General features: G+C 36.0%; 1 protein-coding gene across 6 annotated transcripts in view; it reads right to left on the bottom strand.

Annotated features, from left to right (window-relative positions):
* Positions 1-7,937: 7,937 nt before the first annotated feature.
* mtf2 (metal response element binding transcription factor 2) overlaps positions 7,938-12,712 on the bottom strand; it is a 62,512-nt gene continuing 57,737 nt past the window's right edge. For 5 of the 6 annotated variants that reach the window (XM_069939260.1, XM_069939262.1, XM_069939261.1 and 2 more), the window contains exon 15: positions 7,938-10,200. In XM_069939260.1, the coding sequence (XP_069795361.1) occupies positions 9,855-10,200 (346 nt within the window). In that variant the 3' untranslated portion in view covers positions 7,938-9,854. The remainder of the gene's footprint in view (positions 10,201-12,712) is intronic. The other variant, XM_069939265.1, reaches the window with a different exon arrangement.

Raw genomic sequence — 12,712 nt, 5'->3', positions numbered from 1 at the left:
TTGCTTTCAAATCTGACTTACCAAAATGAACCACCTGCAACAGTTTGTTATATGTTATATTGTATACAGATATGTTTTCAAGGGGTTAAATTGTGGCAGGGTTTTTTTAGTGTAGGTCACATACAAACTCTTCAAAACAGATCTCATTTAAAATGCCAGAGCTCTGCCCAAGCGAGACAGTCCAGGCTCTGAGTGCCTTTGCACAAACTTTGAAGAATGCCTATGAGCTCACAAGTAGGTGTTAATTGGCATGCTGTGGAGTAATGGATTAAAGCAGCAGATGAAAAACTCGGAAGATTAGGTCAGGAACCACAGTCTGTCTGAGTCTAGTTTGGCTGTTCTAAGAGGGTCATGTGGTTTTCTCTGAGAGAGAGAGAGAGAGAGAGAATTCAGTTCCACAGTTCAGCAGCAACAGCTGGAACTGGAACAGGACAAGCTGACAAGCTTGTGGAAAATCCCTATTTTGAAGATGGGTTGTGAGTTCTTAGTTCAGCCTGGTCAAAGTCCTTGTGGTCCATTCAAGAGAGGACTGGCTGCATAATGTTTCACTTGAAATAAGGGAAACAAAAAGAGATTATCATCTGGAAATCCCTGATGGGGCAAGTTTCTTCGGCAAAAAAAAACAGAAACATAGAAGATAGGAGCAGGAGTAGGTCATTCGACCCTTCGAGCCTGCTCCGCCATTCAACGAGATCATGGCTGATCTTAAAGTTCAGTACCCCGACCCCGCCTTCTCTCCGTAACCTTTAATACCCTTATACTGAAGAAATAGATCTAATTCCCTCTTAAATATATTTAATGAACCTGCCTCTACTGCCCTCTGTGGCAATGAATTCCACAGATTCACCACCCTCTGGGTAAAGAAATTCCTCCTCATCTCGGTCCTAAATGTTTGCCTATTATCCTCAAACCATGGCCCCGGGTTCTGGATTTTCCCATCCTTGGAAACATCCCATCTGCATCCATTCTGTCCATTTCTGCCAGAATTTTATATGTCTCTATGAGATCCCCTCTCAATCTTCTAAACTCCAGCGAGTACAATCCCAATTTGCGCAATCTTTTCTCATAAGTCATTCCTGCCATTCCAGGTATCAGCCTGGTGAATCGCCTCTGCACTCCCTCCATTGCAAGAACATCCTTCCTTAGATAAGGTGACCAAAACTGCACACAATACTCCAGGTGTGGCCTCTGGCAAGACAAAGGTGACTGATGGAAGGAATCAGTTTGTGTCCAATGAGCAACAAGTCTCTCTTGAAAAACCAACAAAAATCTTCCTGAGCGGTAACCATTTACCTTTCAAGCAACAAAGCTTGGGGAAGATTCATAAATATTAAATTCTGTGCACAGAATAAGAATTGTCTAATATCAGTGAACTTGGAGGAGTGAGATTAGACTGTGAATCAAAGAACATTTTTGAATTTGTATACACATTACATGCACGTGCACTTTGAATTAGAAGGGGGTTAAGTTAGGTTAAGCTAATAGTAATAAGTAGGAGTTTGATCTTGTTTTCATGTTTAAAGATCATTAAAAGCAACTTCTGTTTAAGTAACCATTTATCTTGTGAATTTCTATTGCTGCTGGGTTTTGGGGTTCTCTAGGCTCATATCACCTCACACTTTTCTGGTTTAAACTCCATCTGCCGCTTCTTTCTTTTTAAAATATTTTTATTGAATTTATCATAATCCTATATACAGGTTCTGCTAACAAAGGAATCATCACATTGCATCCTATCTGTTCAAAAATGGATGTATGAAAAGGGCAGTTATTATAGGCATATTAGTTTAACATCAGTAGATTAGAAAATGCTTTTTTTAAATAATTTTTTTATTTAATACTTACCCACGATCCATGTTATATAATATATACAAATATTCAGTATTAAATAACAGTGGCATTTTCATTTTTCCCCTTCCCCCACCCCCCTATAAGTTAAAGCAAGAAATGAATGAGAAAGAAAAATAAATAGAACACAAAAGAAATGAATGAAAAGAAAATCATGTCATCCAAAGTTTCATATTCAATTATTTTCATATTTGTACCTTATCTAATATGCTCTATGAATGGTTCCCAAATTTGTGCAAGTAAAGCATATTTGTCTTTTAGTTTGTAGGTAAATTTTTCTAATTTGTTCATTTCTATGTACCACTGTTGTATTTTTAAGGTTGTTTCCATTTTCCAAGTTATCATTATGCATTTTTTTTTGCTCCTGCGAGTGCCATCATAATAAATCTTTTATGAGCTCTGTCTAATTTTAGACCTAATTCTTTATCTTTTATGTTGTTTAAAAGGGAGATTTTTGGATCTTTTGGTATCCTCTATTTTTTGTACTTATATTTAATATAAGGTTTAAATCCTTGCCAAAAAATTTCATTTATGTATATGTCCAAATTGCAAGTAATGTTGTTCCAATTTCTTGTTTACAATGGAAGCATCTGTCCGATATTGTTGGATTCCATTCTTTTAACTTTTGAAGCGTAGAATATAATCTATGTAGCCAATTGTATCATACGAAACAGTATTTATTGTATTATTCATGGTCCCTGCGCATTGTTCCTTCCAGGTTTCATTCTCTATTCATATATTTAAACTTTTTCCCAACCTTGTTTGGGTTTATATATTGCTTCATCAGTTTCCTTGTATTGCAATTTGCTGTACATGTTTATGATCTTTGCAGTGTCTGTAATTAACTATTCACAGCAGCTACTCTCAGGTAATCTTTTAAATAGATTTTCAACAGATAGTATGGAAATATTGTACCATTTTTATTTTTTAACTGTTCAAATGTTAATAAATTATTTCCCAAAAAGCAATCTTTTATTCTTTTAATTCCTTTTCTTGCCCATTCCTTAAAAAATAAATTATCTATTGTAAAAGGAATTAATGGGTTTTACATTAGTAACATTTTTGGTCTTTGATAATTTATCATCTTTTGCTCCTGATGTATTCTCTTCCATATTTTTAGTATATGATGTAGTATTGGCAGATTGTTATGTTGCACCAGTTTCTCATCCCATTTATGGAGTAAATGTTTTGGGACCTTTTCTCCTAATTTATATAATTCTATCTTGAGCCAATCCAGTTTTTCTCCAGTCTGATAAAAATCTGATAACTGTGTTGCCCTGTAATAGTTTTTGAAATTTGGTAGATGCAATCCTCCTTGTTTGTACACCCATGTTAATATTTCCAAAGCCACTCTTGATTTTTTACCCTTCCATAAAAACTCTTAATTGATTTAGTTTCATCAAAAATTTCCGTCAAGGGAATTGGTAATGTTTGGAACAAATATTGTACGTGGAAATACATTCATTTTTTTTTAAATATAATTTTTTATTTTTCACATTGTGAACCATATCAACCAAAATATATACAAACGTTTCTCATTAAATATACAGTGGCATTTTCTCCCTTTTTTCCCCCCTACCTTCCCTCCCCCTTCCAAAACCAATAAATATTCAACATATACAATACAATAAAACCATAAAACAATGTCTTCACACAATGAAAAACAAACAAGAAAAATGCATCATCTGTTTTTACACACTGAATCAAATCGTTTTGTCTTCCTATCATTTTAGGGGGTAGAGGTCCGAGGCAAGCTCTCTCTGTTATGTTCCATGTATGGTTCCCAAATTTGTTCAAATAATGTGACTTTATTTCTTAAATTATATGTTATTTTTTTCCAATGGAATACATTTATTCATTTCCATGTACCATTGCTGTATTCTCAGGCTCTCTTCCATTTTCCAAGTTAACATTATACACTTTTTTGCTACTGCTAAAGCTATCATAATGAATCTTTTTTGACTTTATCCAATTTGAGGCCTAATTCATTACTTCTTATGTTACTTAAAAGAAAGATCTCTGGATTTTTAGGTATGTTATTTTTTGTGATTTTATTTAATATCTGATTTAGATTTTCCCAAAACTTGTTCACTTTCATACATGCCCATTTCCTCCTTACAATGAAAACATCTCTGATAATGTTGGATCCCATTCTTTTAATTTTTGAGGAGTGATATATAACTTGTGTAACCAATTATACTGTATCATGCGTAACATTGAGTTTATTGTTAATTAATATGGCTTCACCTCAAGCTTTTGAATTATATAATGCTGCCGCTACGGGTATCCTACCCAGTCTCTCTTTAATTTGTTATGATCCACTTCAGTTAAATGCTATATCTATTTTTTTTCAGTAAATTTAATAGCCTCTTTTAATTTGGTTATGTATTCCATTAATGTTTATAGTCATATTGTTCAACGTGGTCATCTTATATCTTGTTTAAACCTCTTTTCCACTTCCTCACCACCTCCATCCCCCTTTTTCAAGTTTTCCCTTTTTAAACTCAATGTATGACAACACATTTAAAACATAAAATACTCCAACAATTCCCGCACCCAATATTACCTTAACCCCAAATGCCCCCCCCCCCCCCACTCTCTGAGTTGCCCCTTATCCCTTGCCAGGAAACCACAACTTCCCTTTCCATTTGGGTTGTGATCTTGCTTGCAAGCATCCACTGATTTCGCAATGACGGTTATTCTCTCCCCCCAACCCCCCCAGAAAACTTTTTTTTTTTTTTTAAACACATATAACAAAGCTCTCCCTTCCCCCCCCCTTGCTTCCTTCCCTTCTCTTTAGTTCTTTACATATACATTGTTTTTACATCTTTATATATACTTTTTTTTAAATCACCTTTCTTCATTCTTATTACATCTCTTCATCTCTCCTTCCATCCTGCAAACACTTTGCGAATTCTTGTGCTTCCTCTGGATCTGAGAACAGTCTGTTTTGCTCCCTGGGTATAAATATTTTAAGCACGGCTGGATGTCTTATCATGAATTTATAACCTTTTTTCCATAGAATCGATTTTCCTGTATTAAACTCTTTCCTCTTCTTTAAGAGTTCAAAACTTATGTCTGGGTAAAAAAATATTTTTTGACCCTTGTATTCCAATGGTTTATTATCTTCTCTAACTTTATTCCTTGCCCACTCCAATATATTTTCTCTTGTGGAATATCTCAAAAATTTTACTAAGATAGATCTTGGTTTTTGATGTGTCTGCGGTTTTGGAGCTAGTGTTCTGTGTGTCCTTTCTATTTCCATTTCTTCCTGAATTTCTGTCGTTCCCAGGACCTTCGGGATCCATTCTTTTATAAATTCCTTCATGTCTGTGCCTTCTTCACCCTCCTTCAGGCCCACTATTTTTATGTTGTTTTGCCTACTATAATTTTCCAACATATCAATTTTCTGAGATAACAACTCTTGTGTCTCTTTAATTTTTTGTCACTTTCTTCCAATTTTTCTCTTGTCATTTACTTCCATTTCTACAGCAGTTTCTCATTGTTCCACTTTTTCTCTTTTCCCTATTTCTGTCATGACCTGTTCTAAAGTTTGCATTTTATCTTCTGTTCTTTTCATTTTACTTTTAATTTCTACTGGTTCTAATGACAACCATTCTTTTAATGCTCTCATTTGTTCTTCAAAAAGGCTTTATCTATATTCTGTCCATCTGTTTTACCTTCTATTTCTCTGTGAAGATCTTGGTCTTCTTCTTCCTCTTCTGTGTCTGTACCTGTGTTTGTGTCTTCTTCTCTTCTTTGTATCTGTGTCTCTTCTAATTCTCCTGATGAGTTGCATGTATCACTTTGTCGGGCCTCTTCTTGCTGGGCCTCTTGTTGATCCTCCCCTCCTGGGCTGCTCATCTGTCGGGCCTCCTGCTGCCGCTCCTCTTGCTGTTCACCCTGTCAATTTTCTTCCTCTCCTGGTTCCTCACTCCCTCTCTTGCCGCCTTCCTCATCTTCTTCAGCTGGTCGCGTCATGGTTGCCCACTCTCAGCTTTGCCCCCCCCCCATTGGTGTTTCTTTTTACCTTTGATTGCGCACTGTGCACTTTTGTTTGTCCACTGGTCGGGGGGGGGGGGTGTGTTGTGACTCCATGGAGCTGGCACCAACTTCGGAGATCAGGTGCTCTTCACCACCACTCTTCACCTTCGTGCGGGTAAGGCCTTCTTCTTTCTATTCCGGTGACTTTTCTTTTTTTTCCGTTTTTACTTTTTCCTTCTTGCGTGCCATCTTCTTTCACTTCTCTGGAATTTTATCTTCTATTTCTTATACTTTATATTTGTTAAGCTTTGTCTTTTCTTGACTTTTTTTTCTGGAGAGGGCTGGTTTTATCCTACCAGCCACTACTCCATCACGTGACTCCTCCCAAAATACATTCATCTTGATGCAGTTTACTCTCCCTATTAGTTAATGGTAAATCTTTCTATTTTTCTAAATCTTGTTTTTTTTAAATTAATGGTTAGTAGTTTAATTTATACAAATTATTTAAATTATTATCTATCCTGATGCCAAGGTAACGTATGGCCTGTGATTGCCATTTAAAAGGGGATACCTTTTTACATTTTGTATAATCGACTTTGTTCATTGGCATCACCACTTTTATCAATATTAACCTTGTATCCTGATATCGCCCCATATTCTTTCAATTTTTTTTATATAGCTTTTTTATTAATTTATCTGAGTCTGTTAAATATACTATTGTAGCGGCCGTGTTACAGGCTGAGTGGTGGCACAGTGCAGTATCACCAACTGTCGCCGGCACGGCTCTTTGGTGGGCACATGGAGCCATAGGCTGGATCACTGGATACTCTCCTGGTTAATGGACCACACATGAACAGTGCTGCGTGCTGATAATAATTTAGGCCATCTATACAAACTATCAGCCATTAATGAAGAAATTACAAGACAACTTAGAACATTGGAAAGACTTACCACTAACACTGATAGGAAGGGTAAATTGTATTAAAATGAATATCTTCCCAAGGATACAATACCTATTCCAATCATTACCAATTCACCCAACAGAGAAATTCTTAAAGGAGCTAAAGAAAATAATAAGGAAATTCTTATGGAAAGGGGGGAAACTGAGGATAGTGCTAGATAAATTAACAGAATGGTACAAACAAGGGGGCTTACAGCTACAAAACTTTAAGAATTATTATAGAGCAGCACAATTAAGATACCTATCAGATTTTTATCAAACAAGGGAAAAACCAGATTGGACCAGATTAGAGCTAGATAAAATAGGGGAGAAGGTACCTGACATATACTATATAAGTGGGATGAAAAGCTGGTGCAACATAGGAATTCACCAGTACTGCACCATCTGCTCAACATTTGGAAGAAGATTCACGTAGAAAGGAATAAAACAAATTATCAACTACCAAAATTAATATTGACGCAAAATCAACTAATCCCTTTCACAATAGATAACCTTTCCTTTAGAGAATAGGAGAGAAAAGGGATCATAAGAATAGAAAATTGTTTTTCGGGGAAAAAAACTATTATCTTTTGAACAAATGAAGTACAAATATGGTATAACTCACGGTACAATGTTTGCATACAACTAACTGAAAACCTACTTGAAGGACAAATTGGGAGGCAGGCTGAGGTTACCAGAAGGAAGCAATTTTGAATATGTGATTATAGACATAATGATAATTAAAAGATTTATAACAAAAATGTACATCAAACTGCAAGAGAAAGAGAACGAGGAAACAATCTGTAAACCCAAACAAAAACATAAAGATCTAAACAAAGATAAAGAATGAAATATGGGAAAAGCTCTGCTCCGGAACTATGAAAAATACAATAAACATGAGGTTACACATGATACAATATAATTGGTTACACAGGTTATACACCACGCCCCAAAAGTTAAATAAATGGGACTCAACAGTATCAGACAGATATTTTCGCTGTAAGAAGGAAACAGGAGCAACAGTACATACAATTTGGGCATGTCAGAAAGTGGAAATGTTTTGGGAAGATCTAAATAAAGTATTAAATAAAATCACAAAAAGTAACATACCAAAAAATCCAGAGATCTTTCTTCCAAGTAATATAAGAAGTAAAGAACTTGGACTCAATTTGGATGGAGCACAAAAAAGATTTATTATGATAGCCTTAGCTGTAGCAAAAAAATGTATTATGTCAACCTGGAAATTAGAAGATAACCTGAGAATACAGCAATGGTACATAGAAATGAATAAATGTATTCCGTTGGAAAAAATAACATATAATTTAAGAAATAACATCACAGTATTCGAACAAATTTGGGAACAGTACATGGAACACAACAGAGAAGTCCTACCACGGACCTCCACCACCTAAAATGACAGAAGGAGAAGACGACGAAATGAACTGACCCAATATGTAAAAGTAGATGACACAAATTTCTTGTTTATTTTCATTGAGTGATGACATTGTTTAATGGCTTTAATGTATCATATATGTTGAATGTTGAGTGGGTGGGGAGAGGGGGGTGAAGGAGGGAGGGAAGGGAGGGGGAAAAGGAGAGAAAATGACACTATATATTCAAGAGGGAAATGTTTGTGTGTATTTTGGTCAATATGGTTCATAGTGTGAAAAAATAAAAATAAAAAAATAAATAAAAAATGGATGAGCCAAAGGTCTATGGCTTCTGATGCAGGTAGTAGTCAACTTGTTTTAAGTATTTTACCAAAGACTCTTCAAAACCTTTGCACCTCAACCAAGTATGTTCATCATCTCCATGAATAGCACCTCATCCCCTCGCCAACACTTAGAAGATGTCTTCTATATTCGGGTAGTTGTTACAATTTTGTCAAACTTTATCAATATTTTTGCACATCGGTTAAATCAAATATTTTTACCTTGGCTGTGCCATGTTTCTTGCTCCAGATCTGTAACAAATCACTTTCTTCAATTGCTCCTTCCACAACAACAAATGGACTTAAACAGGATATACTCAAGTCCATGGGAACACCATAGAACAGTACCCACCAGACTACTCATGACACATCCTAACAGACAGGCTCAATTTGCTCTTAATTACGAGCAGGTTAAATTTTAGAACTGCCAATTTGATAGGCTGCATACATCACCAGAGCCACCATCAAGAAGTCAGCAGCAATACTATGAGAGAAAAAAACTACCAATGCATTCCATTACAGATAAAAAAAGATTCCAAATGTATTGAAGAGCTGCCGGTGCCCAAATAGCCTGGGCAAATAGATAATCTTTTTCAAATTATCTAGAAATAAATGAAGGTCACTCATGAGAACAAGGAGAAAAAAGGCAAAATAATTGAAGCAGGTGACAAAAGCTACACCATGAGAGATGAAAAGAATATTCTATGAACACGCTTGTTAATTTCTGCTCAACACATGGATTTAATATTCTATTCTTTGGCTAAACATGCCCATTTCAAATCCTTTAAAAACAATAGAAATCACAGATTTGCTTGCACTAGCATTATTAAAAAAAACTTGCCAGTTTAAAAACAATCCTAGGTAACATTTCAAAAATTCCAGAGGTATCAATGTGATCATTGAGATATAGCGAAGTTGCCAGGTACAGTACTGCTACATCAAAAGGCAAGACTCTGTTAACCCTGTGAGTTCAACACACTTTAAAATCTGAAAACGTACACCATTACTAAATACAACATTTAAAAAATTACATAACTTAATTTTGGTACAGACTGACCTACAGATCAATTAATCCCTGCAGGTGTGGTTTAATAAAAATTCTAAGCAGTAGCACCAAAATTCTTAGATCAAGCCTGAGTCGAAAAGTCACTAAAATATTGCAAATTCTTCCTGAAAATATTGAAGATTATGGCTAATTTACATTTACACTCAATTATCCACTCCCAGGGTTTTAACTTCAGTTGCATAGGAATAAAGTTTACTAGAAATATATAGGAGAGACTCCCAATGACCTGATCGTCTATCTGAAGCTCGTCCTCGAAAGTTCAAGTGTTCACAAGATGGAGCAATCTTCAGAAAGCTGATGACAAAGAATCAAGATGCAGTTATTCCTTCCCATTCCACCAGATATTGAACTTTGCCATCCAGAGTTACTCGGCGAGCCAAGATTCGATACTTTTCACCACAGGCAAGTCGACCAGCAGCACCAAAATAGTTGGTAATTGAAGACTTTAAATGATTCAGGTGCATATCCCTATCAATGATTTCAGTCTCAAGTCCATCATACTGGCAATCATCCTTCTCATCAATATCATTTCCACTTTCTGATGTTTGTGCCTGAAAGGTTCTTGAAGAAGTGCGGCCTCGTCTTTTTTTCAAACGTTGCAAAGTCAATGGCCAAGATCTACCCGTGCGAGTTCTCCTTCTTGGACCAGAGAGACTAAATCAAATTAACATTGATGAGCTTAAATTTAAAAATAAGCAATCTAGACTACAACATTGTTTTCAATAAAAGCACACCAGATAGCATTAAAAACATCAAGTCATTCCTATTTTTCAAATTAAATTAGGATCACAAGTTTATTTTCAGGTTGCATGGCATATCACATGTAAAAGACCCATGAAATTGGTGGGTTTTTTAAATAAAATCACTAAAAACCACTATGCACCTTCGTGTAAGAGGGTTATGTTCATCGAAAAAAATACTGCAATTATTAGCAACGTAAACCCTTGACATGAATCAGTCTCACAAATTTCCCCAAGTGTGAAGATTTATTTTTCATCTAGTTTTTTCTGGTAGTGACTTGTGAATTCCACATGAGGATATTTTCATTACCTGTACAGCTGAAATGCAGGGGTACACTAACTTGTTTTCTCATCCCCGGTTTGACAAAGGGCTCTTTGACCTGCAATGTTAAACCAGTTTCTTTCCACAGTTACTTCCTGACCCATAGAATATTTTCAGTGCAACAGTCGGTTTAACATTCACCACGGTTAAGTTCTAATCGGTTTAACATTCACCACGGTTAAGTTCTAATCGGTTTAACATTCACCACGGTTAAGTTCTAATCGGTTTAACATTCACCACGGTTAAGTTCTAATCGGTTTAACATTCACCACGGTTAAGTTCTAATCGGTTTAACATTCACCACGGTTAAGTTCTAATCGGTTTAACATTCACCACGGTTAAGTTCTAATCGGTTTAACATTCACCACGGTTAAGTTCTAATCGGTTTAACATTCACCACGGTTAAGTTCTAATCGGTTTAACATTCACCACGGTTAAGTTCTAATCGGTTTAACATTCACCACGGTTAAGTTCTAATCGGTTTAACATTCACCACGGTTAAGTTCTAATCGGTTTAACATTCACCACGGTTAAGTTCTAATCGGTTTAACATTCACCACGGTTAAGTTCTAATCGGTTTAACATTCACCACGGTTAAGTTCTAATCGGTTTAACATTCACCACGGTTAAGTTCTAATCGGTTTAACATTAACCACGGTTAAGTTCTAATCGGTTTAACATTCACCACGGTTAAGATCTAATCGGTTTAACATTCACCACGGTTAAGTTCTAATCGGTTTAACATTCACCACGGTTAAGTTCTAATCGGTTTAACATTCACCACGGTTAAGTTCTAATCGGTTTAACATTCACCACGGTTAAGTTCTAATCGGTTTAACATTCACCACGGTTAAGTTCTAATCGGTTTAACATTCACCACGGTTAAGTTCTAATCGGTTTAACATTCACCACGGTTAAGTTCTAATCGGTTTAACATTCACCACGGTTAAGTTCTAATCGGTTTAACATTCACCACGGTTAAGTTCTAATCGGTTTAACATTCACCACGGTTAAGTTCTAATCGGTTTAACATTCACCACGGTTAAGTTCTAATCGGTTTAACATTCACCACGGTTAAGCTCTAATCGGTTTAACATTCACCACGGTTAAGTTCTAATCGGTTTAACATTCACCACGGTTAAGTTCTAATCGGTTTAACATTCACCACGGTTAAGTAAGTTCTAATCGGTTTAACATTCACCACGGTTAAGTTCTAATCGGTTTAACATTCACCACGGTTAAGTAAGTTCTAATCGGTTTAACATTCACCACGGTTAAGTTCTAATCGGTTTAACATTCACCACGGTTAAGTTCTAATCGGTTTAACATTCACCACGGTTAAGTTCTAATCGGTTTAACATTCACCACGGTTAAGTTCTAATCGGTTTAACATTCACCACGGTTAAGTTCTAATCGGTTTAACATTCACCACGGTTAAGTTCTAATCGGTTTAACATTCACCACGGTTAAGTTCTAATCGGTTTAACATTCACCACGGTTAAGTTCTAATCGGTTTAACATTCACCACGGTTAAGTTCTAATCGGTTTAACATTCACCACGGTTAAGCTCTAATCGGTTTAACATTCACCACGGTTAAGTTCTAATCGGTTTAACATTCACCACGGTTAAGTTCTAATCGGTTTAACATTCACCACGGTTAAGTTCTAATCGGTTTAACATTCACCACGGTTAAGTTCTAATCGGTTTAACATTCACCACGGTTAAGTTCTAATCGGTTTAACATTCACCACGGTTAAGTTCTAATCGGTTTAACATTCACCACGGTTAAGTTCTAATCGGTTTAACATTCACCACGGTTAAGTTCTAATCGGTTTAACATTCACCACGGTTAAGTTCTAATCGGTTTAACATTCACCACGGTTAAGTTCTAATCGGTTTAACATTCACCACGGTTAAGTTCTAATCGGTTTAACATTCACCACGGTTAAGTTCTAATCGGTTTAACATTCACCACGGTTAAGCTCTAATCGGTTTAACATTCACCACGGTTAAGCTCTAATCGGTTTAACATTCACCACGGTTAAGCTCTAATCGGTTTAACATTCACCACGGTTAAGTTCTAATCGGTTTAACATTCACCAC

This window comes from Narcine bancroftii, chromosome 5 (assembly GCF_036971445.1).
Source record: "Narcine bancroftii isolate sNarBan1 chromosome 5, sNarBan1.hap1, whole genome shotgun sequence".
Lineage (NCBI taxonomy): Eukaryota > Metazoa > Chordata > Chondrichthyes > Torpediniformes > Narcinidae > Narcine > Narcine bancroftii.
The sequence above is the reverse complement of the archived record's forward strand: the minus strand, read 5'-3'. Positions and strand labels throughout refer to the sequence as shown.